The 26,291-nt window shown below is 49.2% G+C and overlaps 1 protein-coding gene across 1 annotated transcript in view; it reads left to right on the plus strand.

The window, feature by feature from the left end:
• Window positions 1-634: 634 nt before the first annotated feature.
• The window catches only part of TNR (tenascin R), a 29,573-nt gene continuing 3,916 nt past the window's right edge, over window positions 635-26,291 (plus strand). Inside the window, exons 1-17 of the mRNA XM_059478311.1 lie at window positions 635-1,130; window positions 3,736-4,212; window positions 5,195-5,458; window positions 6,264-6,379; window positions 8,699-8,849; window positions 11,444-11,713; window positions 13,516-13,701; window positions 16,995-17,084; window positions 17,197-17,460; window positions 18,094-18,366; window positions 18,467-18,586; window positions 19,102-19,245; window positions 19,870-19,989; window positions 20,644-20,787; window positions 21,418-21,548; window positions 22,524-22,656; window positions 25,660-25,811. Of these exons, the coding sequence (XP_059334294.1) occupies window positions 635-1,130; window positions 3,736-4,212; window positions 5,195-5,458; window positions 6,264-6,379; window positions 8,699-8,849; window positions 11,444-11,713; window positions 13,516-13,701; window positions 16,995-17,084; window positions 17,197-17,460; window positions 18,094-18,366; window positions 18,467-18,586; window positions 19,102-19,245; window positions 19,870-19,989; window positions 20,644-20,787; window positions 21,418-21,548; window positions 22,524-22,656; window positions 25,660-25,811 (3,531 nt within the window). The remainder of the gene's footprint in view (window positions 1,131-3,735; window positions 4,213-5,194; window positions 5,459-6,263; window positions 6,380-8,698; window positions 8,850-11,443; window positions 11,714-13,515; window positions 13,702-16,994; window positions 17,085-17,196; window positions 17,461-18,093; window positions 18,367-18,466; window positions 18,587-19,101; window positions 19,246-19,869; window positions 19,990-20,643; window positions 20,788-21,417; window positions 21,549-22,523; window positions 22,657-25,659; window positions 25,812-26,291) is intronic.

Genomic DNA, 26,291 nt, shown 5'->3' on the forward strand with positions numbered 1-26,291 from the left:
ATGTGCTAAGTGGCCCAGAGATGAGTATTTGGTGCTTTGATAGCACCAGATTAATTGTTTCCTAAATAAAAACTACAACAACAAGAAGAATGTGTCTTTGTCACTGCTCAAGGGCCATGACAAGGTGTTCCCATTAGCCATGGGTTCCATTCAAGGTTAATTCAGGCTCCACCAATGTCACAGTTGGGATAGCCACAATACACAGAGTAACATGATACCATTTCAGAAAGCTTCAACCCAGAAGGCTGCAAGCATCTGCCCTTCTGGTTCTTTAGCCCAACCTTTTATCCCCTCCTGTTGATGCATTGCACCTGAGTGCCCTCTGCTCCCTTTGGTGGTTGCTCAGTGCCCCTGGGCACTCCATGGCTCATTGCTGTCAGCGCTGCTCACCTGCTGCCACAGCTGTAACCCACTCCCAATTACCACAAACTGTGTCCCTACACACCAAAGCCAGCAGGACTGCATGTGGGTGAAGTTGGCCCCACATGTGTCTAGATAACAAGAAGGATTTTCCTCTCTGTGCCGAAGTTTCGAGGCTAACACCAACCATGCTCTTTTGCTTCTGTGTTCCCAGGCCCTCCCCACTCTTGGCTGACCAAGACTAGCTTGGAAGGCTCTTCCCTCTCCCAGGAAAATGGGGACCGATGGTGAAAATCCGATCCTGAGGAGTGTGGTCATCAGCTTCAACTTGCTCCTGCTGGGCGCTGTCCTCAAGCCGTTTGAGTGCCGCCTGGAGGTGACGACAGAGCCGGCCCAGAGGACAGTGGTGGATGAGGCAGCTGGCCTCACCAACTGCAGCCCACCCACCAAAGAGCAGCCCATGGTCTTCCACCACATCTACAACATCAACATCCCCCTGGACAGCTGCTGCTCCTCCATGTTCAAGTCTTCGGGCGAGGAGGTGAGTTCAGAAGACGACCGGCTGGCAGAGTACACGGAGCAGACCTCCGACAGCGAGAGCCAGGTCACCTTCACCCACAGGATAAACATGCCCAAGCAGGCCTGCAAGTGCTCCACCTCCCTCCCATCCCTGCAGGAGCTGCTGAGCAGGATTGAGATGCTGGAGAGGGAGGTCTCCATCCTCCGGGACCAATGCACCTCCAATTGCTGCCAAGAAAATGCAGCCACAGGTAGTAACGCCATCCTGTTAGCTCTTGCTGGGGGCTGAGGGCTTGAGAGAGAGGCAGGAGGAATAATGCAAAACCTGATGGTGCTACTCAGAGTGTGGCAGAGGAAAACCAGTGTTTACCCATTATGGGGCTGTGGATTTAGTGAAAAAACTTAGCTAAAGTCCTCTAAGGCAGGAAAAGCCCTGGGAGGGCTTTGGTCACTTGAGTGCCTGTCCACACTCTGTGAAAATTCCATAAAGGAGAGAGAGCTGAACCCCTTTGGGGATGAAATTACAGCTCGTAAGGGGTGAGCAGGGGGATCTCCCAGCTCTGCACTCCTCCCAGCACTCTTAGACATCTGCCACTGCTTGTGGGACAGGGGGCAGAGATGTGGCTGCTGCTCTCCTGAGCTGTCCCTGGGCTGAAGGCAGCCCCATGGGAGCTGGCAATGTGCCCCTTCATCTTCTCTGCAGGGGGAGTGAACACGTCTGAAAAGCTGAGTTAAAAAAAAAGTATTAAAATATATTTTAAAAAATGAAATAAGCTAACAAAACCCTTAAAAAAAGGCACGAAACCATCAGCATGATACTCCATTTGAATAAAAAGATGTGCTTTTGTGGAGACCTCCAAGAGGTCCCACTAGGGTTACTCCATTGAAGGCTGAAATGAGATGGGTCAGGACGGTTTGGGCTGGCAGCTGCATTTCCATGGTCCAGGAGCCAGCATACTGATAGTTCTCCTTGTCTGGAGGAAGAGGGGCTGTCCCAAAGGCCATCCATCCCAAATGCAGCCCAGCCCTGCTCGTGGCTGCAGCACACCAGGGCTCCTTGCAGGGAAGAAAACACTAAGCAAGGAGATCCACACAGGGCATCTTTCCAGGGGAAAAATGCTTTTCACACCAAGAACAGCAACAGAAAGGAAGAGAAATTAAAACCAACCCTTTTACCCCCAAGGTACTCACTGCATTTTTTTATTTTTAAGTTTTGCAGCTATTAGTGTGATTTTTCCAGTGGAAGGACACATTTTTCTGTGTGCAGGACACATTAAAATGAAATGGGTGCAATCAATCCTCAGGTCAAGAGTTCCACCAAAGGTGTGCTGGTCAGGGAGGGAGAAACAAGGATGGACACACAGCAGGGTGGCTTGGGCTAGCATCTTTCATTGGCCAGTGGAAGTCAATGTGTTCCCAGCCATGGCTTCAGCCCACATCCATCAGCTGCATTAATAACTAAGACAAAACAGGAAAAACAGTCTGTGCAAAGTGAGGGTTAAAATCACGCAGGAAATGCTATGGGGAAAACCTGTTTTAAAGGAATTAATTTGAAACTCTGATGGGCCTATTTGGGTTACTTGCAACATGCATAGACAGTCCCATTAAATATTCATTGCTTGGTGGAGTCCCCACTCCCATCACAGATGTGCCGAGCTAAAACTGGAATAATTTCATTTATTTTTACCAGAGTTGCTTTCAATTCACTGCACTGGAAAGGAATCAGGATCCCTATCCCACCACCCAAGGCAATTTCCCTGAGGAAAGCCTCTTTTCTCCAGCACACTTAGAAGCATCCTCTCTTATCTTTTGATAACTCAGCTAGAGGCTGAGATCTGAAGAGATCCTGCCTGGCATTCCCAGCATTTGCAGTTTGCATGGAAATTGTCCTGCAAAGTAACCCAAATGTGTCTGTCTGGCACAGCATGTAACTGAGCTGCTTTTATATGTGCATCTGCTACATCCCCCACTGGAAGAGCTGCTCAGAAAGGTCAGCTAGGATGGAAAATTTAGCTGGGGACAGAGTCCTGGGGCTGGGGGGTCTTTGGGGTGGAAAAGTCTGGAAGAATTACAGAAAGGGTTTCTGTCCTTCCTTGGTTCACATGAGGAAAAGCAGTACAAATCAGCAAGGAAAAGTTAGCCTGCCTGGGATAAACCTTTGGCTGGAGCAATGGCTCTGTTTCAGGGCAAAACAGGGGAGCATTAGCAGTGTCAGTGACTGGTGCCTTCATCCCCATCATCCCTCCTCACCCCAGAGCATCCTGTGCAAGGCTGCCAGGTAAAGAGGGGGCATTAGAGGTGCTGGCCACAGAGCCCTGGTGCTGTCCCTGCTTTTCCACAACCTCAGTGTGCCCAAAGCCAGCAGTCCTGTCCCAGTCAGGTTCTCCAGGATAGGGATGAGGACGATGCCTTTGGGTACATACCTACTTCGTAGAGGAGAGAGAGAAAGCAGCCGGGGATCTCTCAGCTATAAAAAGGAGAAGTGTGTAGATGTGAGACCAGAGGAGTCATGGCTGGTGCAGAGGGTTTCTCCAGGGAAGGTTTTTTTCCAGTAAGAGGTCTAAGGAAGTTCCTGTTGAGTGCTAAGCTGGAGAGAAACCAAAGGGAGCCCCTGCACCACCACAAGGCTGGTGGCACCCACGGTTATGGGGGGCACCGCTCCCTAAGGAAAGATCCACCCAAACGCCACCAATTCTTCCCCTTTTAGCCCTAAAGCCGCCAGTTTGCCAGAGAGAGAACTATCCCCACCTTGCCCCACACCTTCTCCAGCCCTTCAGAGGGCTGACCTGAGACCAACCCCGACCTTTCCCACCTCCCACCCGCCGCGTTCTGACCCTCGCTCCCGCGTCCTTGCAGGGCAGCTGGATTACATCCCGCAGTGCAGCGGCCACGGGAATTTCAGCCTGGAGTCGTGCAGCTGCGTGTGCATGGAGGGCTGGGCGGGCAGCAACTGCTCGGAGCCGCTGTGCCCGGGGGGCTGCTCCAGCCGCGGCGTGTGCCTGGAGGGACAGTGCATCTGCGACAGCGACTACGGCGGCGAGGACTGCTCCCAGCCGCGCTGCCCCGCCGGCTGCGGCTCCCGCGGGCTCTGCGTGGACGGCGAGTGCGTGTGCGAGGAGGGATTCACCGGGGACGACTGCTCGGAGCTGCGCTGCCCCCGCGACTGCTCGGGCCGGGGCCGCTGCGTGAACGGCACCTGCGAGTGCCACGAGGGCTTCGCCGGGCACGACTGCGGCCGGCAGCGCTGCCCCGCCGGCTGCGGCGGCCGCGGGCTCTGCCGCGACGGGCTCTGCGTCTGCGAGACGGGCTACGGCGGCCACGACTGCTCCGAAGGTACAGCAGGGGGTGTGGGGCTTGAGTCAGGCCTAAGTGGTGCATAAGCAAGGGTTTCGAGGTGCCCAGAGTCCCATAGGAGCGCCGTGAATCTGGGAGAAATCCTTACCGGGCGGAGAGCATCGCTTAGGACACATTGAGCCCCCCCTCGCCTTCCCGTTATCCCTGTCCCCCAGGGATATGGACAAAAGTCTGGGAGATGAGCAAAAAGCTGGTGAGGTTCATCCTATTGCCGGCTGGGGGCTATGTAAAAATCACAAACGGGATGAGACTGCTAGGAATGTGCCTTGAGCTGTTTGTTTTCCAGCATCAGCCTCATTACATGGTTATGACAACGAGAAGATGCCATCAGTTCACATCCCAGGCAGCAGACCAAGAACTTAATGCTCAACTTACTTTAAAAGTTTTTTGACCAACCACACAAAGCAAAAGCTCAATGACAGTACTTCCATCCAACCACTATAAGCACACGTACCTTTGGTTAAAACAGTGCTTGGTTATTTAAAATATAATACCTACTTGTAAGCCTTAAAACACAATGCACAAAACTCCATTATTAAGCTTAAAACTTCCTAGTATCTTGCTAAACATACTTTTCTACAACTTAAAAAGTTATTCTAAACAAACATCAACACACAAACCATTGTTCTATTTATCCTTACTTTTCTACTTCTTACCTAATTTTTCTACCAACCAATTTTATAGCTACTACTTAACTCTAATCACAATTCTACTGTCTGTAAAACCTATCTTTTACAATTTCCCCGAAACCCTCTAATTTTAAAAATTCCCACACATCCCAGCATGGGGGCTAAACAGTGCAACAGGTTCTCTTGAGCCTTTACCTTGTTATAGCTGTTCAGACAGCCACAGGTACCATATAACACCCAGCCTGTGCCCACCAGCAGACCTACACAGCCTCCCACAGGAGTGGAAGAAGCCAGGCACACCCTGACACTCTCCATACCTCTGTCCTCCCCAGTGTCTCCCCCTGAGAACCTGCGGGTGACGGGGATCAGCGACAGCTCCATCGAGCTGGCCTGGGACAGCACTGGGGCAGCCACTGAGTACGTGGTGTCCTACCAGTCTGCCGTGCCAGGGGGCACCCAGCTCCAGCAGAGGGTGCCTGGGGACTGGAGCAGCATCACCATCACAGATCTGGAGCCAGGTGTTGCCTACAATGTCAGCATCTATGCAGTCATCAGTGACGTCTTCAGCAGCCCCGTTACCTCCAGGGTGATGACCAGTAAGTATCCTACTGCACTTGTTGCTTGCTGCCCATGTGTCCTGAGGGGATGCTCAAGCTGGCTCACTTTTTACATAAAAACCTTCTAGCAGCAGAAACTTGAGCCTTCAAAAAGAAGGGGAAAAAGAATTGTATCAGTATAGGGATATAGGAAAGGAGGAAATGTGTCCACCCTCTTCAGAAAAACTCAGTTTGGATGAAAAACTGGATGTCTAAAAAAAAGAAAAAACTTCCAGAGTTTGATTGAAGCCCCCAGAATGTGGCCCAAAACATTACATGCTTCTCCTCAGAGAAAATACTACAATATAACATGTAAATCTCAGGTTCTCCTCCCCCTCCTGAACAGATGATTCCCTGTGATGACTCCCCATGATGATGTGGGTGATGGTGCAGCAAGAGGGGATGCTGCTGTGCATCAGGAGAAACACAGTCCTGACCAGGACTGTGATGCACAGAGGAAAACAGGAGTATCAAGCTGTAATGCCAGCCTCCAGAGGGGTTTCTTGGAGACTAAGGATACAGAGGGCATGGGAAAAACAGAAACTATCCACACCCCCCTTTGCAGCCCCAGCATTCACTCTGTTCACATGATAATGCAGTGGGATGATGCCTCAGTGTCCATAGGTCCAGGCATTTCCCTGTTTTCCTTCCCACCCACGTGGAGCAGGGGAAAAAGAATTTTGCTAACAGACACCAAAAGTTTCCTTGTTTTTATTGCCCAGATACAAAATACCCACGGGGAGCAGGGTGGGTACAGCATGTGCACACCCACCCCTCTCTGCTCACCACCCCTGCTCCCTTGCAGACCTCGCTACACCACAGGGGCTGAAGTTCAAGACCATCACAGAGACAACAGCAGAGGTGCAGTGGGAGCCCTTCTCCTTCCCCTTGGACGGCTGGGAGATCAGCTTCATCCCCAAGGTACTGCTGCTACACCCATGGCACTGCAGGGTGCATCCAGGGAGAGCATCCTCAATCAGCTTCCAATTACCCCCTTCCCCAAAACACCCAGCCTGTGTTTGCCATTTCTGTGCTGCACATCAGATTCCCCAGACTGCCAGCCTGCGTTTCCCCATTAGTTTTTGTGTCAATGCAGGTCCTCAAAGAAATGTCCCCCAAAACAAATCCAGTGATGGGGGAAAAAACCTTCCAGCCTCACTCTTGTTGTCGCACCCTCTTTTTCCTTTCCAATGACTCTTCCTCCTCTTCCTCCTCACCCTGCTCTCTACACAAAGCTCCCCAAAGCAGCCTGGATCAGAGTGAGCAGCTGCTGGCTCTCAGACAAGAACCTTCAGCCCCCTCCCGAGTCACATGCACACTTAATTCCTGCCATGGAATTTTAATTTTAATCGCAGTGACGAGAAGGTAGAAACCCTGCCAGAAAAGATGAAAGGATAAAAATGTTGCCCTAAATACCCCATATTTTCTGTGCACAGCAACAAAAATTGTACATCGAGTATTTAGTCTATATTCATAATTTCTACACCATTTAGCTATAAGTACAGCTTCAATTGTACATGGAGCCTCTTTATAAGAGCATTCGAGCCCCAGCAGTAGAAGAAATGCTGATTAAGAGCTCAATTATGATGTTTTCACTTGTACAAAAACCTGCACTGGAATCAAAGGCAGCTCTGGGCAGTGGAGAACTGCAGAATTTGGCCCCAAAGTTTTAAATACTCTTAACTGTGAAGTATTATTGCACAGCACAAAGCAAGGGCCCAATTGCCTTAAATAACTCAATCCTTTTATTTCCAAAGAGTTGCTGGGAGATTATTGATGTGATGTTGGCTACATCCACATGCAAATTGTGTGAGAAGTTGAAGCTCATGTAATGCAGGTATAGACCCTGGGATAATTTGAAGTCACCATCAGGATTAAAGCTGAAAAATATCAGAGAAAAGCTTTTGGTAGGAAAAAATAGCTCTTTTAAACATTTTACTATTACTCAGGAATTAAGTTGAACATCATCCCTCTGAAGCAAATAAATGCAAACCATTGTTTCTTTTTTCAACCTTAAACTTAAGAATACATGGAAACAGTTTTGGATTTAAAGGCAGATAAGATGCAAAAGGAGGACTGTTCCTGGATGCAGGGTCTTGGGTTGGGAAGGAATGTAGTTCACTGGGATTTAAAGTTCTCAAATCCATGAGTTAAGACATAAAGTCACAGTCATGTTCCTGCCCATCAGCTGCTAAAACTGGCCTTTCTGGAGTCTCGATCATTATCATTGCCTTTTCCCCTAAAATTAGGCAGAGGGTGCTGTGTCCTTTACTGCCCTGCAAGCTTGGGTAAGTGCTGAAATATTTCCACACCTCAAACAAACCCAAAACCCATTCCCAAGGGCTAAAAACAAGAGTTATAACTGAAGCATCACAACCTCTGTGAGAAAAACTGACCTGTCTTCCCAAAAACTGGGTGAGGAAATGCTAATTTTGTCCTCAGCAGCCCAACGAGGATGCTTGCAGCTTCCTGCAGAGCTCTTTCCACTCTCCTTCCATGGTCTCTGTGATGCTCTCACCCCCACAAAAGCTGGGTCAGGCAGGATTGCCCATCTGCTGGAAAAGACAAAGAGAAGATGGATTTAGCAAAGAAAATTAGGAAAGGTAAAATGCTAACTGATGGCTAAAATGGAAGGTTTCCTGTTTAATGAGAAAAGGGATGAATATGAATTGAGAGTTATGTGCAAAGATTTGTTTAGCATGTTATTAGTGAAGACAGCAGCAAGAAAAGATCCTTTGTCCAAGCACTGGCAGGAAAGGTGACATGTGCAGTTGTTTAAAGCCTCACAGGGCAAAACCACAAGGCATAAATGAGTGTACTAAAGATGGCTAAAAAGCAGGTGACAGCAAAATAAAGACCTCACAGCTTCATACCTATACATCAACAACAAAAGGCTCCTGGCACCTGAAGAGCAGGGAAAACAAGCCTAGCTAAGGCTTTGGTTTAATCATCTTTCCTCTTTCTGAGCAGCACAGGCACAAATACACAGAAGCTGGGGAGGGAGGAGGGATGGGGAGGATTTTGCAGCCCAACAACACAAGCACTCCACGCTTGGTAGGTGACCTCATCCCAGCTTTCTCCCTCCATGCTGCGGTGTGCCAAGGTGACCATGTGATTTGGGGATGCAGGGTGGGCTGTGGAAGGATGCAACATGGGGGGGGCACCTCCTCTTTGTGAATCAGTCCCCCCAGAAACACCAGCGGGTGAGGGAGGGTTAATGCTTGTTTCATTCCCTGACAGAATAACGAGGGTGGTGTGATTGCCCAGCTCCCCAGCACCGTCACCACCTTCAACCAGACGGGGCTGAAGCCGGGGGAGGAGTACACTGTCACCGTGGTGGCCCTGAAGGAACAAGCCAGAAGCCCTCCCACCTCTGACAGCGTCTCAACCCGTGAGTGAGCCCCACCCGGGGGCAGCACAGCAGGTCCCAAAAATAAAGTCCCATGGGCAGGGATGAAACTTGCAGCAAACATTGCAGCCACAGCTTCCTCGTGCAGTGTTTTGTCCCTCTCGCTCCTAAATTATCACAAGTGTAGAAACTGGTTAATGGGATTGGGAGTGAAAACTCAGTTCTGCTTTTATTGTATAGCTGGATAAATTATTCTTCTCTGCTAATCTCACATTTTGGAGGCTGGATGCCCGCAAGAAATATATTTACAAATGTATTACTTACTCATACATAACAGATTAAAACTCCCACCCGCTTTTGAGCCAATAAATGCCCTCAACTCCCACCTATTCAGGCAAATCAGGCAGCAGGGCAGGGAGCCAGGAGCAACAGCATGTCCCTTCCTAACCAATTTGTTTGTCCACTCACTGACCCTTCCTGCAGACCAGAGGAAATTCAACTGGGCCTTCTTGCTGAAGGAGAGGCAGCGATGGGCAGAGCTCACGGGGGAGAGGAGGCTCTTCACACCAGATTTGGTGCAGTCTGCCTTGAAAGCCAGGCAGACGTCTACAAGCTCCGCCTGAGCTGTTCCGAGAGGAAACAGCACTTAAATAGCTGCCGGAGGGCTGTAATGAGGTGCTGCTAATTGAGGTAGCGGAGAGAGTGGAGGGAGGGTCCCTCCACCGCAGCAGGTTGTTGCAGGGCTGATCTTCCCCAGCACAGTCCTCCCCTCCTGCTTTGCCTCTGTGTTCAGCTCGATGTGGCTTAATAGAGACATCTCCTGGTCAAAGCCGAAACTTCTTTTCCCTGGGAAGTCAGCGAAAATAGAAGCTGGTACTTCAAACTCAAGGGCTGGCCTTTGCAGGGAGTGCAGGTGGAGCAGAGTGCTCCGGGATCTGTGCTCCATGGAGGCATCCCCGTGCTGGTGTCTGCCTTCCTCTGCAACACCCCCAGAGCTTCATCCCCACCACCCTGGCTCTTCCTCAATATCTTGTGCCAGGATCAGGCAGCAAAGCCATGTTTTTATGCCACACAGCCAAATAGATATGGATCACCTGGGTGGCTGGACAGCGTGAAGCAGTTGGAGATTGAGGGTATGCATGACCTGGTCCTGGCCAAGCTGGACAGACAGCTCCTACCTGAACACTGGGACTCCCAGCTGGGCTCCCTCCTCTGCTGTTTTGCCCACAGACCTCACCTCACTACTTCAAATTCCTCCATGTCCTTTTCTAACCCCCCGATCCTCCCCACCCCTGCCCACATGCTTGTCCCCAGAACTTCAGGTGCAGCATTCAGCAGACCCTTCTTTGTATACTGTCATTATATTAGGTATAGTCTGAATTACAGAACCAAAGTGGGCTTTTTCACCCACCTTGTGACCACCTATGTGACCATCTGTGATAACACAGGCTGCCCAGCAGGCTTCATGTATGAGCACTGCCATGGCACAGGAGCAATGGCAAGACTTGGCTCCATCCATCCATCCATCCATCCATCCATCCATCCATCCATCCATCCATCCATCCATCCATCCATCCATCCAGTCCTGCTGGACTCCAAGCATCCATCAGCCAGGCTTGAGCCCATGATATCCAAAGGTTGAGTGTTGGGGGGTGTGGAAGAAAGAAGGGCTCAAATCTCTGTGGGGAAAAAAAAAAAAAAAAAAAGAAAAAAAAAAAGAAAAAAGGCAGAAATGTCAAAAAATCTCCCTCAGTAGAGTCCCAGTATTCATTTTTCTAAAAACCATTTATCTGAAAGGTTTTTCTGGACACCAACCATAGCCCCACACCCAGCTAGTTATGAAGATTCACCAGAGCAGTTGCATTTTCTCCTCTCTTCCCACTGCCAAGACACCAACAGCTTTATGAGCTGATTCCTCAGTTTAAGGACAAACCAGGAGCTGGCACCAAAGCAGGAACATTTCTAGAGATATTCCTCAGTTCTCAACACTTGGATCTTGTCCTTGGCTCCACGTTATTTAACACATTGTCAACACCTTTCAAAAGACATAATACTGTTGCTGATAAATTTTGCCAATGATGGAAAGGATCAGAAAAGAGTAAATTGCATAGAAGAACATCAATAAAAGTTGTTTGGATAGTTTGAAGAGCTGGGCACAAAGGAAAATTGCATGTTTTTTTCAATGCAAAAGTACAAGCAGCTATCTTAGCGCAAAGAACGTGTGTTGCAGTTAGACATAGGAGTTTTATATCCTGGGAAATACCACCTGAAAAAGCCAAAGAGGAATTATTGTCAACATCCAGCTCAAGAGAAGGGCATGAGCTGCATTATAGTAATGGGTGTCAATGAGAGAGCTGCTGGGTCCTGCTCTGGTGTCTGCAGAAAGTGGAGAGGGTTCAGCAAAGAGCCAGGAGATTGGGACAAAGGATTGGGAACCATGAGAACCAAACCCATTAAGTATCTTGGGGTCAGTCATGCCTCTTGCCCATGCCACCTCTCTCCCTTGTGCCCAAATCCCAATTCCAGCCGTTTCGAAGGACAACCTGAAGCATCCCTGAACCTTGGCATCCCCAAATCTCCCCCCTTTCCCCACCCAACTTTCCCACAATAACAGGTGTCCGTTTCCCCCCCCGCAGTCATCGACGGCCCGACGCAGATCCTGGTGCGGGACGTCTCGGACACGGTGGCCTTCGTGGAGTGGAGCCCCCCTCGCGCCAAGGTGGACGCCATCCTGCTGAAGTACGGGCTGGCGGACGGGGAGGGCGGCAGGACCACGTTCCGCCTGCAGCCCCCCCTCAGCCAGTACTCCCTGCAGGCCCTGCGCCCCGGCGCCCGCTACCACCTGGCCGTCAGCGCCCTGCGCGGCGCCAACGAGAGCCGCCCCGCCTTCGCTCAGTTCACCACAGGTACAGAGAGCTGCCCTGGCTGGGAGAATGGAATTTTTGGGTGTGAACTGAATTTTTGAGTCTCTTTGGCAAGCATGGGTAGGTGGATTGCTGCTGTCTGCAGATGGGCTGTCCCACAGCAAGAAGGAAAACCTTAGGGCTTTTTGCATCTTGGGGTTAGTGATGCTTTTTTTTCTGCTGGCATAAGTGAGCTGGGGTTTAATGTGCTAGAAGGAAGAACTGGGATGGAAGCACAGTGGTTAAGATACAGGTGTAAGTGGTGACACCTGAATGCAGGTGCCTTGCATCCCATCACAGAGCAAAAGATTCAGCTCACCCTAAAATACACACCCTACAACTGCCCTCTGTCCCACCACTCCTAGTGGCTGTTTAGCCACTAAACCTCCAGTGCAAAAGGTCCTCTTTCTTGTCCCCAAGGCTTCCACCTTTCCCCATCCAACTCTCCAAAATCCTGGGAAATACCACCATAAAAAGTCAAAGAGGAATTACTGTCGACAGCCAGCTCAAGAGAAGGGCATAAGCTGCATCATAGCTGTAATGGGTGTCAGTGAGAGAGCTGTGATGAATGCCCTGTGCCCCTCATTCAGTTCCCAGGGCAGTCCAGGTGATCCCAGATGCCAGTGGCAAGGCATGGATGGATTCAACCCCCATATTTAGATGATAAACCCCAAACCAACTCCATCTCGGCCATGTCTTGTTGCAGCATCAAGGCTGAAGCTGCCTGAGACACACATCCCCACCAGCTCCAGTGCCTGTTCAGACCCACAGCTTAGAACTCTAGAACTCAGCAGTTTATGTCCTTAAGAGCACCCGCAGCTCAATTCACAATTCTCAAAAGCACCAAAATGCTCAGCACAGGTCTGAGTTCAAGGGGACACTCACTCCCACTCAGCATCACGAGCCAAGGCAGGTGCCTTGACCAACGAATCAGCAGTCAAGCAGCTGAAACCAGCACATCCAGAAACGTGGTTATCTGAGCACCCTAACTGGTCAGTAAAACTTTAATTAATGTTAAGCCTGCAGATAGCTAAGGGATTTAATTTACCGTGCCATAAAGGAGGAGTCAGAGCGTGTATTTCCGTGCTGGTTTATGGTATATAAATTGTCATGTACATTACTGCTCGCTATGAGGCTCCTACTGTAATAACTGTGGGACGTGAATTGTGTGTGTACATATCTCTACAGATAAACATTTCAGATGAGATGCTTACCCCAAATGATTTGCTGCCTTGGCCTTCCTCGCTTTATTTCTAAAAGGCAACATAAAAGCACCCTCCCAAACTCAGATCCATCACCATTACCCACTGTCCACTGGTGCCCAGCCCCAGTGCTGCTCACCAGAGGGGTTTATTGTGCAAACCAGAGCAGATTCAGTACACAGCCTGAGCAGCACCAATAAACAAACCCTTTGGGCAGTGTCTGGGAGTGAATGAGCCTGTAAAGATGCTCAAGGTTCTCTTCTGAGAGCAGTTCAGGCCAATGCATGGCTACTACAGAGCCCTTTTACTCATAGTGCCTCAGTTTCTTTTACCTTAATATGAGGGAGAATGGTTTTCTTTTTGAAATAACGCAGAACTAGCTGCCAAACCAACTTACCGAGGATGCTGCCAGCATTTGTATCACCCTCCTGGGTGGCATCTCCCAGCCTGTGCTGAGCAGGGGGTAAGAGCAAATGTTCCAGCCCTTCCTGCCAGGCCATGCTCAGGGCAAGAGGATCTCCTGGCTGTCCCCCCTGGCTGTGGCAGGGCGGCGGGGTGTGTTCCCTGCTGTGACACCGTGCCTCTGTCCCTTGTGTCGCGCAGAGATCGACGCCCCCAAGAACCTGCGGGTGGGCTCGCGGAGCCCCGCCAGCCTCGAGCTCACCTGGGACAACAGCGAGGCTGAGGCACACAGCTACAGGGTGGTGTACAGCACCCTGGCTGGGGAGCACTACCACGAGCTCCTGGTGCCGCGCCACGCCGGCCCCACCACCCGCGCCACCCTCGCAGGTACGCACGCGCCCTCGCGCCCTGGAGCCGTGATATTGTCCGAGAAATCTTTTCCTTAGGAGTTTTCCTCCTGAGAAGCCGAGAAGCCTCAGGAACAAAATGTAAACATTGATTATCTGCTGCTGTGGAACGCAACAGGTGGATCTGTGATTGGTCTCATGTGCTTGTTTCTAATTAATGGCCAATCACAGCCAGCTGGCTTGGACTCTGAGACACAAACCTTTGTTATTCATTCCTTCTTTTTCTATTCTTAGCAAGCCTTCTGATGAAATCCTTTCTTCTATTCTTTTAGTATAGTTTTAATATAATATATATCATAAAATAATAAATCAAGCCTTCTGAACACATAGAGTCAGATCCTCGTCTCTTCCCCCTTCCTCGGACCCCTGTGAACACGGTCACAGTGCCCTTTCTCCCCCTCCTCTCAAGCAGGGAGGGCAAAGCAAATCCAAAATGAGCACCAAGACACAGTTGCCCTTCTGCTGGCATATGTTTGAGATTGTTCTGGAGTTTACTATTTACTGGAGAGAAGGTTTTCCTTGGGATGGAGCTCATTTTCTGGGCACACCTCCAGTAAAGATCTGTCTGTAGTAATTATATATCTTCTGAACAGAGAGAGACATGGTTCTCCCAGGAAAATCCTGGGAAGCTGTGCAAAAGCTGTAGAGAACTTAGATGAAAGAATTCAAACAATTATTATCTCTCTTTCTGTAACCATTGTTTATGGTTACAGATACAGTTCTCCAGAGTGTGCTATTCATAGTCACCAATAATATGAGATGTTTCTACTTGGAGACCAATCAAGTATCACCTTAATGAGTCACATTGTAAAAAGACCCAGCTACTTTCATTAAACCCTTTTGCCTCCTGATCCACCTGAACACTGGAGTCGTCTTTCTGTCCCTGACTCAACAGTGTCATCTGTCCAGGTGGCAAATAGAGCTGGCAAGGAGCAAAGGGAGAAATGGGAAGAAGCCTGTTTAGGCTGATCTACAGGAAAATATTATTTCACCCTTCCCTTTTTTGCTTGTTTGGAAGGAGCCATGGGTAATGATGCCCCATGGGCAGTGATGGGGAGCCAGGGTGCCTGAGTTTTGTGCCTTCTTCCAAATTGGGCTCAAAGCAGACCCAAATCTAGAGATGCTGGTTTTGAGCAAGTGGCACATTATTCAGGTCAGCATAGGGACTGCAAACACCACCCACCTCCCACTGCCAGGAAAGCCCCAAACACCTTATGCAGCAACACAGCAAAGCACCATGTGAGATGTGATTTCCTTGCTTTTTGACTAGAACTGCTTACCTCATGGATTTGCTGCTCCTGTGGTATATTTTGTGTAAAGAAAAGAATTATATGCAAAAATGTTCTCTCGTTCGTCTTGAAGTTCTTCAGTATGGAAGGACAACAGGTTCTAGGTTCTTCCATGTTGACTCTCTGCTTTCCCAGGACCTTCAAGGGCTCAGGAATCTGCCATATGAAGTTATAGGAGAAAGGTCAGTGGGAAAGCCAAAAGTTAAGTTAGAGGGACAGCAGCAGAGTCACAAGAAAGGCTGGAGGGCAGCAAGGCAATTAGAGCAGTTATCTTGAAAAATGTGGAATGCAAAAAGAAGAACATCAGGGCTGGTTTCTTCTGTGTTCTTGATGAGGATGTGTGGGGAGAAGTAGGATGAGATCAGAGACTCAGTGCTGAACTCCTGCTAGCTTTCCTTTAGGACATTTATTGGCTTTCTAGGTGAGAAGAAGCATTGAAAATGGGCCAAATTCCCCTCCCTGAGCAGAGGCACAACAGTGACACAAACTGAGACGATATCCATTACTTAACTTGAGCTTGCCTTGGAATATATGGCAAGAGCCTAAAGTCTCTTTTTTTCTCAATAAAACTAAAAAAGCTGCCAAGGCTCTTCCAGACTCAGGTAAGGCTGCAAGAAACCCAACTAAAGAAAGCTGCAGAGATGCAGATTCTTAAGTCAAGATTCATGCAGATTCTTGTAGAGAGTAATTTTTATATAGTGTGTCCATCATCACACAAGTACATAGTCATAGTGTGGATGGCACATGAGCATCTCCCATAGCTCTGTTATGTACAGAGTAGGCATGTCCTCCAGTTCTTGTTGGACTTTGTGCAAAACCTATTGGGGTTTTTTTCCAGTCAGCCAGGACCTGATGGGATCCATGGTATGAAAGTAACCAGCAATTCTTTCAGCCAATCTCATCTACCTACAGGAAAAGCAGTGTGGAATGGCACTGAGCAGAGTTTATCAACGATTTACACTTAAAAGTGCAGTAAGCCTGTCCCTGACCCATAATCTCTATTAAAAATCAGCATTTGCACAGAAACAACCATAATTTTGCTCATCTCAAAAGAGCTGGGAGAGAAAAGGTTTATATCCTCACGCTCATTTCTTCCTTCTCCTACCTTCTGCCAGGCTATTCTTTCCAGAATACTTCTGACACTTATTGAGCAGGACCAGGGGGTCCATCTTCTCCCCATCACTAAGACTGCACTGTAGCAAGAGAAAGGCATGGGAGGAGAGTGTCCCTCTCTCCCGACCTCTTGGGAAAGGTTTGGGTGGCTCCAGGGGATGCTGCCCCTGGGCAAGGCACAGTGAGACTGAGCTGAAAAGTTTATGGCTTTTTCTAGCTTTGTGGGAAAGATCATGAAGCACAGGGAAGAGGGGAATAAAGCCACCAGCAGCCAAGCAGAAGTGACAGGCAGAGGCAAGAGATATTCCATGGAGACAAAACAGTGCAAGAGGAAAGGAGCTGGACAAGCTCAATTCCCAAGTTCCTTGAGAGAGGCACCTCAAGATAAGTCCACCCTAAAGAACAGGGCTTGATTCAGCTCCCAGAAAGACTGCACCTTGCCCAATTAATGTGCATTTCATTTACTCTGCATAGTTTATTTCTTTCCAAGATACCAGCCCTGTGACAATATTTGATCCTGCATCACTTTGGAAAAAAACACAGCTACTTTATCATTCCCATCTCAGCTCACACACACAAGAGCTTCTGTCTCACCGCCAGCAATTGCAGCAGACCTCAGCAACAACTTTTAAAAATGGCTTGTTTGTGAGCTAAAATAACCCAAATTCCCTGTCCAATTGCATCCACAAGGCTTTTTGAAAAGACTCAGCTCTTCTGCAATGTGCAGAGGAACTCTGACCTGAGGGATGCCCTGCAGGGCCCTCCTGTGCCCCCAGCAGTGGGAGGTGGGAGAAGGGGTCACACACACCCTGAGGTCACCCTACCAGGTGCTGCTCTCAAACCCTGTTGTGTTCTTTGACCTCCCTGGTAGATCTGGTGCCAGGAACAGAGTATGGCATTGGGATTTCAGCCGTGATGGACAGCCAGCAGAGCGTGCCAGCCACCATGAATGCCAGGACTGGTGAGTTTGGCCCCTCTGCCTGCTCCAAGCACAGCTGGCTGCTATGGCTCAGATGCCCCCATGGGACAGTGTGTGCATGGGGACAAAGCTCTGCACCAACCCTCTCCCACAGAGCTCGACAGCCCGCGGGACCTGCTGGTGACAGCCTCCACTGAGACGTCCATCTCACTGGCTTGGACCAAAGTCATGGGTCCCATCGACCACTACCGTGTCACCTTCACCCCCGCCTCGGGAATGGCCTCTGAAGTGACAGTGTCCAGGGACGAGTCACAGCTCACCCTCTCGGAGCTGGAGCCTGGCACAGAGTACACCATCTCCATCATCGCTGAGAGGGGGAGGCAGCAGAGCCTGGAGGCCACCGTGGATGCCTTCACAGGTAGGGAAACGCAAGCTGCCATGGGGGCAAGGGCACAGACCTTGTTGGCATCTCTGCCAGCCCACTGCGTCCCTGGCACCAAAACCCTTAAGGTGGTGATGGGGATGAGAGCTGGGGTCAGTGTGTCCACACAGGAGCAGTTGACCCCAAAAGGAGGATGGCCCTACCAATGTGGTGGCACAATCCCTTTGGGCAGCAGCACTGAACACACTTGCTTTGCTAACAAGACAGACTGGAGAAACAGACAGCCCTATGCTGTCCTTTCTGGGCAGGGTGGCCTGTGTGCCCATAGGAAGAAGGAATGAAGCCTTGGGGGACCTCACAAGGACCTCTGGCTGAAAAGTCTGCACTAATGAAGTGCAGACAACAGATACCATTTGCAGTGGGACAGTTCCATCACTCACTGTATGGGTCTGGAATGGAGGATGTTTGCAGGTGGAGCTGAGAAAAGCACCATTTTTCCTCTCCTGGATGTGCTGGTTGATCCCAGCACAGTTTCAGATCAATGGAGAGTCCAAATCTTCAGCTTTTCCACCTCTTTTAAGTATTTCCCATACAAGCACTGGGAATAACATGGAGGTAAGGATCTGCAGGTAAGGATCTGGGGTTGCAACTCTCCTCTCCACCTTCCAGGTGTTCGGCCCATCTCCCAGCTGCACTTCTCCCAGCTGACATCCTCCAGTGTGAATGTCACGTGGAGTGACCCCTCCCCACCAGCAGACCGCCTCATCCTCACCTACAGCCGCCGGGACGAGGAGGAGGAGGAGGCCCAGCAGGTCACACTGGATGGCACCCGCAGGCACACCAGCCTGACGGGCTTGCAGCCAGCTACAGAGTACCTGGTGTCCCTGGTGGCCGTGCATGGCACCATCAGCTCTGAGCCTGTCCTGGGCTCCATCACTACAGGTACCACGGGACAGCCCCCAGCAGGCACAGGGGAGGGCAGGCAGGGCCATGGGGAGTGGGCCTGCCTCCCACAGCTTTTCTCTGTGCCCCATCTCACCAGGGATTGATGCACCAAAGGACCTCAGGGTGGGCAATGTCACCCAGGAGTCTATGATGGTCTACTGGAGTGCTCCCATCGCTGCCTTTGACCACTACAGGATATCCTACCGTGCTGCTGAAGGTAAGGGGCCACACCACTCCTGTTCATGCCCTGAGCTCACAGCTCCAGCCCTCCCTCCATCTGCTGGCCCAAGCAGGCCACTAGGCCATCGTCACCCAGGCAGCACCTCAGTGCCTTGGGCAAAGCCACCAGTAACTGGGATTGGCTCCAGAGCAGAGGATGGCATGTCTGGGATAGGGATGGGAAGGGACCACTGCAGCCAGCTTAACACAGAGGGGCACACAGAATGGCCCCCAGCAGTGTGCCCTCCCCAGAGATGGTTAAATTCAGGGCTCAGTCCTGAAATCCCAGCTCCCTCATTTGCCTCACCTACCTCATGTCCCTTGGCCCTAGTTTTGTGGATGATGCTGGAAAGGCCAGGCCAGCAGAGCGCTGGGCACACAGGAGTGCACCTGCAGACACAAAAGCCAGTTACCTCCAGTGTCCTGTGGAACTGCCCTCCCCTCCCAAGCCCCTCCTGAGCCCCAGGGATGGGGCCAGCCATGATGTCAAAGCTCTTGGCTCCATCTCTGCAGGAAGGACAGACAGCATGGCCATCTCCAGGGATGCCACTGAGTACACCCTGCAGGACCTGCAGCCTGCCACCAAGTATGAGATTGAGCTGAAGAGCGTGCGGGGCCGGGAGGAGAGCGAGCTGGCCTCCATCACTGCATACACAGGTGAGAAGGAGCTCTTGGTGGGCAGGGAACAGCCAGACAGTGTCAGCTCCAGCCCTGCCCAGGGCTGGCACACCCTGCTTGCAGTAATACTCAGGTGACTGAGAGCAAGCTGGAGATGATAGGCAGGGCTCACAAGGCCTCAGTGTGGGCTTTTGAAGTATGTCTCAGCAAAGTTTATCCCAAGTATGCATGGGCAGTCATGGGTAAAAGTGACAAACCTGTGTTCCAGGCACCATGAAGCCAGAAACATGCTGCTGGGCAATCATGACAACCTTTCCTAAACAGAGTACAGATTTGCAGAAATAATCCCTAGGGAAGCCCTGTCACAAGCAGCATCTGCTGCAAGAATAAAACCTTCTGCTATCTCCAGACTCCTCAAAGCCTAAAGAAAATCCCTAACAAGCCAGACTGGGCATCTAGAAAAGAGTGGAAGAGCAGCTCAGGTAGCAGAGTAATGCAAACTACAACATCTCTGCACTCCAGCTTGGGCAGCACTAACTCCTGTGCAGGCACATGTGTCTGGGCAGCAGGGCAGGAAATAGAGTGATATGCCACAGGAAGCCCTTCCAGCTCATAGTCCAGTCTCCCAGTGCCTCTAACTCTCTGCATCTCTCCCCCACACAGCCATGGATGTCCCGCTGGGGGTCACAGCCACCAACATCACTCCCACGGAGGCGCTGCTGCAGTGGAACCCACCGCTGTCGGAGGTGGAAAGCTACGTGCTCATCCTCACCCGCCGTGCAGGTACTCCAGGGCTCTGCTTCAGCTCATCCCAGCCTCTCATCCCAAAGACCAGGGCACAGTGGGAGCCCTTCACGGAGGGAGAAGGGAAGGAGCCCTTGTCTTGGGGTTTTATAGGGATTGTGGGAAAAATCAGACCACCCTTCAGACTGAACAGCACCACTGTTTCAGCAATAGAAGTGCTTTTTGTCATGAGGTCATATCCAGAGACACATTTTGGAGAACCACCTTGAATGTCTACCCTTGTCAAAGACATCTTTTATGAAAAATCCTTTCCTTAGGATTTTTCCTCCTGAGAAGCCGAGAGGCCTCAGGAACAAAATGTAAACAATGGTTATCTGCTGCTGTGGAATGCAACAGGTGCATCTTTGATTGGTTTCATGTGGTTGTTTCTAATTAATGGCCAGTCACAGTCAGCTGGCTCAGACTCCCCGTCTGAGCCACAAGCCTTTGTTATCATTCTTTCTTTTTCTATTCTTAGCAAGCCTTCTGATGAAATCCTTTCTTCTATTCTTTTAGTATAGTTTTAATATAATATATACCACAAAATAATAAATCAGCCTTCTGAAACATGGAGTCAGATCCTTGTCTCTTCCCTCTTCCTTGGACCCCTGTGAACACGGTCACATACCCTAACTGATCCCTTTTTTCTTACAGTTGCAGGAGAAACAATTCTCGTGGATGGAGACAACCAGGAGTACCAGCTGACCAACCTGCTGCCCAGTACCACCTACACAGTGTCTATGTATGCCACCAGCGGGCCTCTCACCAGCCAGACCATCAGCACCAACTTCACCACTCGTACGTGCAATCCCTTCCCTCACTCCTCATCCCTAGCCAGGCACTCAACCCAGGAAAAGCAGCCAGCAAGGCTGAGCCAAAGCTCTTGTTACATAGCAAGAGTGTAGGGGTAGCCATGTGCCAAAAGAACACAAACACCAATCCCAATGACCAGTGCAGGGCACAACACAAGAACACAATTTTAAACAACAAGCATCAACCATTATTTTTACTCTTTCAGCATCCATCCATCCATCCATCCATCCATCCATCCATCCATCCCTTTCTTTTGGTGATTTCCCCTGGCTGTGGTTTCCTGAGCAGACCCCGGACCAGGTCTTTTTTTTTGCCCAAGGCCATAGTCCAGAAGAACACAACAACCCATTTTTCTTGACAGGTCCCATAGCACATGAATTTCACAGCTGTTACCCTCAAGGTGGTGCACAGGTAGAGGAGGACTTCTAGAGGGTTTGCAGAGCTCTGTTCAAGCCTGGGGATGGGTGATGAGGTCTTGAAACTGAGGGTGAGGATGACTTTGGGCTGTAGCTCAGTGCTGCAAGGTTGAATCCCAGTGTACTGAGTTGGGAAGCAGGGCTGAGGTGGTTGTGTGTGAGAAATTTCACTTCCCTGTGTTCCTATTCACTCTTTCAGTTTTGGATCCTCCAACCAATCTGACAGCCAGTGAAGTCACGCGACGGAGCGCCCTGCTGTCCTGGGCTCCTCCCGTGGGAGAGATTGAGAATTACATCATGACCTACAGATCCACCGATGGCAGCAGGAAGGTGAGTGAGTCCTCACACCAAAGAGCCTCATTCTCTCAGAAAGTCATAAGACCATGTTAAAATAAGCAGGAGAAGCAAACAAAGCAAAAGAATGATGCTCAGTGGCTCAGGGAGGCCAGAAGGGCAGACACTACTTCCTGCTAAGCAGGGTGACAGGAAAAAGCAAGAAGAGATTGCCTAAGGTAAAATGTTGATGCACATCTACTGGTCTGGGCACAGAGGGGTTACCTGGAGAGATTGGAGGAACAGGGGCAATTCACAGCTTGTGAAACACAAGCAAGCTGAGGCGGGAGAGTATTATTCTGCAGAGACGCTAAAAAGGCCATTTACCCTTCCTGCAAAAAAGGAAGATAGGCACAGAGAGCTAATTAATTCTGCAATACAATACATTTGATTATTTAATGAGTGTGTCCACATCTGCCTGTCTGGAGGAGCTGCAACAAACACAATCAGAAATATGTCATGGCAAACAGTCTGATTTCCTTTGCTGGTGTGATTGGCTCACAGCAGCCAGAGGATAATATCTTTGCAAAGGGTCCAATAATGCTGTGTGGCACTGGCCAACAAGCAGAAAAATGAACATGACAGGAATCAACAGAGTCAAAACTGGCTGATAACCAGGTTTGGCCAGCTCAATTTCTTGCACTGCTTGGGCAATCAGTCATGTCTTTTACTGAAGGCACACAGGTCCCAGCAGACGCAACTGACAGAGGACACTGACTGCAAACATTTAAATCCGTCTCCAAACCAGGTTACTTTCCCCCATCCAAACCATTCTGAAATGTTTGGTATATTGGCTGATCTCATGTTCACTCAGCCCAAGGGTTTAAGCAATCATGCACTGCTCCTCAGCCAGGCTCCAAGGGCTGCAGTAGTTTGTGGCTTCCCTTCCCTCCTCACTTGCTCTTTAGGCTTCCCAGCGCTTTTCTCATCTGTTGCTCTTGGTGTCTGCCTCCTTCTGGGACCCATGTACAGGAGCTGATTGTGGATGCAGAGGACACGTGGATCCGCCTGGAGGGGCTTTCTGAGACCACGGAGTACACGGTGCACCTGCAGGCTGCCCAGAACGCCGTGCGCAGCGGCCTCGTCTCCACCACCTTCACCACAGGTGAGCACTCACTCTGCATCCACCCAGACACATGCAGGCTGGCCGACATGTCACACTGGTGGGAATGGACTGCTCTTAGGGACCGTCCCTCCTCAGGCAGCATTCCTTCATGATCCAAAGAGGGGTACTCACAATGCCACGACCCACGGTGCTGCGTCGCTACAAAAAGTTAATGGCTGAAGGAGCTATGATTCAAACATGAGACCCAGCCCAGGGCAAGGGGGTTTGAGCTTCAGACCAGTAACCATCTGCCATGCCCTTTTGTCTTGCCCATATCTGCCCTCAAGTGGATAAACAGAGGAAAAAATACCCACTAAAAGGAACAACACATATCAACAGGAATGCTGCCGGGAGAGGACCCAGCCATGCTGTGGACATGATATCAATGAATCAGAATGCTTTGGCTTGGAAAGAATCTTTAAAGGTCATCTGCTTCAATCCCCCTGCAGTGAGCAAGGTCATCTTCAACTTGATCAGGTTGCTCAGAGCCCTGTTGAATTTGACCTTGAAAGTGTTCAGGGTTGGGGTATCCCTGGAAATACCAAGCAAGTGTATCTCCATCACCACCAGTAGAGTCACAGACAGCAGAGCCTGTGACCACTTTATCTAATTGCATTATTCCTCTCCACTCTCATTCTGGAGCATTCACAATCTACCAAGACACTAAAGTAATGGGAATGTTTTCATTTTTAAATCAAAAGGTGGGCATGCACAGTCACCATGACCCTCAGAGACAGAATACTTACTCTTCCAAGAATGGACATTCTTGCAAGAGAATGTCACCATTGCTCCCATCCTCTGCAACCATTCACAATAGAAGCTATGCAAAACAAATTTTGCCTCATCCTCTTTTAAAATCATGGCTAGGCCAGGGTACTTACAGACAGAATACATCTTGTTCGGGACTAGGAATCCAGTTATGTTTTTCCTGGGTATCAACAGCACTGAGAAGTCTCCAGATGATGTCCACCAAAATTCCGCCCATCTGTGCTGCCAGTTTAATTCTCAAATTAGGAGAATCTTCTTTGAGTCTGCTATGGATACACTTCCCCATCTCAGTTACATGCAAAGGTCTCTTCACCTGCTTTTAAAAGATAACAGAAACTATTTACATCAATAAAAGAAGAAATGATTTCTCTAATACATCTACAAAACATGCTCTCCTGTTGTTCTTGGCTCTTACACATGTGCATAAATCCAGTACAATTCAGGCAGGTGATAGAAAAAGACATGTAACCTTTGAGGCTGCTTGGGAGTCAGGGATGAAGCTGCATGGGGATGACTTCTCAGGTGGGATAAAGCAGCAGAAACCCACTTGTGTCAGGCAAGGAGAGCCCCTTTTCCATCAAACAGAAGTGTCAGATCTCAGCAACATCCGTCCCCATTGTCAGCTGATGCAGCATCCAACACATTTAACTTGCTTTGAAGATGAAGATGGGCATTAGCAACAGGTCAGTTTCTCCCACTTACCCCAGTATTGATAAGACAGAAGCAACCAGGAGCTATCACCAAGGCAATGCAAACCATGGACAGCATCTCTCATCAAAGCTTCCAGATCTGCAACTCAGTTTACTCTGGCAATGCATCAAGGCACTTTGCAGAGAACAAGGACTTGTCTTTAATGACAAAAAAAAAAAAAAAAAAAAAAAAAAAAAAAAAAGTAAAGAAAGCCACTCAGGCTTAATTTAAATTGTTTTGCTTCCTTCTGCTTACATACACATCCCGGGTTCTTCTATTCCCCCTGACATATTAATAGCTCAGCCTCTTTTGTTTCATGTTTGCATAAGGTTCTTAGGGAATTGTATACAGATGAGACAGAAGGAAGAAACAGATACAGTATTTATAATTTATAGTGGTTTGAAATGTCTTTCAAGGTCTCCTTGGCTCTTAAAGATATGAATATAAATTAAGAAACAAGCAATCTCCACAGGGGAGCCCAAAGTGGTTATTGTTGAAGAAGTTTTCATTGTTGGATGCTATAAAATACAGTGGCTCACCAGGCTGTGCTACAGACCATGAAGATGGGGAGAAAAAAAGAGAGGATCTTCAACATTTGAACACAGCAATGACTTTCAAGTCTTCAGGTCACAAGGTGGGGGAGAATAGACCCAAGTGGGGAGCAACAGACAAGGATTGTGCCTTGGTCCTATGGGGTGCTGCACAACTGTGATGGACACACACAGCACAGAAGATCTGAAGGTCCCTCACACCTTCTCAGTTTGTTACAGAGACATCCTCGAAAACACGTCCACATTGCCAACTCTGTACTCATTTATTCCATCATCCAACCATCCATACCAACACCAAAAAGATGTATTTTATTTCCCTCTTTTTTCTTAAATAAGAAAAAAATGTTTCCAGACTTGATATTCCGATACTGCCAGAATAATTGTCATAATTAGGACTCTCCTAAACTCTGACCACAAAATAAGATGTTTCCTCATTAGAGAACACCTGTAGCACAGTCACACAGCCCATGCTACCTACCTCTAGCATCTCACATAGACTCATTCCTGCTCAGCTTGCAAGTAACAATTAGCTCAGCATAAGTCCACCATCATTTCCAAGGGCAGGGAGAATCAGGAGAATCCCCCTGGAATGAGTACTGTTATAAAACTTGATTAGAGCTGGCAGTCCTGAGAGGAGAACAGGTTTTTGGTATTTTCACAGCTGTCTAAATATGCTGGTGACAGCTTAAACCCCAGGGTTTCAGACACAGAGCAGAAAGATGGTCCAAGAAGTGACATCCCTCATCATTCATTGTGACATTACCATGCACCCTTCCAGTATAAGACATATGGAAGAATAATTAATATATGCAGACATTTTTTTTCCAGCAAGTCCTCTGAGGTCGACGGCAGATAAAAAGTCTCACTGCCTACTTGGAGTGCAGGAGCCAAGACAGACTTTTCCTGGATTGTAACCAGTGGAGCCTGAAGCATGGGGAAAAGGTGTCTCTTTGCTTGAATTTTACCTTTTTTTTTTTTTACTTTGATTTTGCAGGAGGACGTGTGTTTGCTAACCCTCAGGACTGTGCCCAGCACCTGATGAACGGAGACACGCTGAGCGGGGTCTACACCATCTCCATCAACGGGGACCTCAGCCAGCGGGTGCCCGTGTACTGTGACATGACCACTGATGGAGGGGGCTGGATTGTGAGTATCCATGTGGCATGTTGTCCCCACCACAAAGTAACTGAGCCCCTACCAGCAAAGCACAGGAATGACAGCAGGCTCAGCATCACACGCTTCATTTTGCACGCAGCAGGGAATGGCCCACGCTCCGGTAATAATAGTTACACTTGGAGAAATGCCCTTTGATTTATTTGGCATGTTTTCAGTGCTTCTGGAGAGCAAAATCTGTGAGTGAAGCTGATTTATTGTTCTAGAAATGAAATTAATGGCTGGTAGCTTTCACGGGGAATGATTCACGCTGCCTGCAGAAGGAGGGTGTCAGGCGTCACCCCAATTGAGTCTGCACAGGAGAACTATAGAAACAAATGCCTGTTTGGCTTTTGAGCTGCACAAACACTGCTTGTCTTGACGTAGATGGACTGACAGTGTAAGTAAATAATGCCATGGTGCTTTGATCTTATTCATGTCAAACTCTTACTTACACACATTACACAAAACCCT

Source organism: Ammospiza nelsoni, chromosome 9, assembly GCF_027579445.1.
Source record: "Ammospiza nelsoni isolate bAmmNel1 chromosome 9, bAmmNel1.pri, whole genome shotgun sequence".
In the NCBI taxonomy this organism is placed as follows: Eukaryota; Metazoa; Chordata; class Aves; order Passeriformes; family Passerellidae; genus Ammospiza; species Ammospiza nelsoni.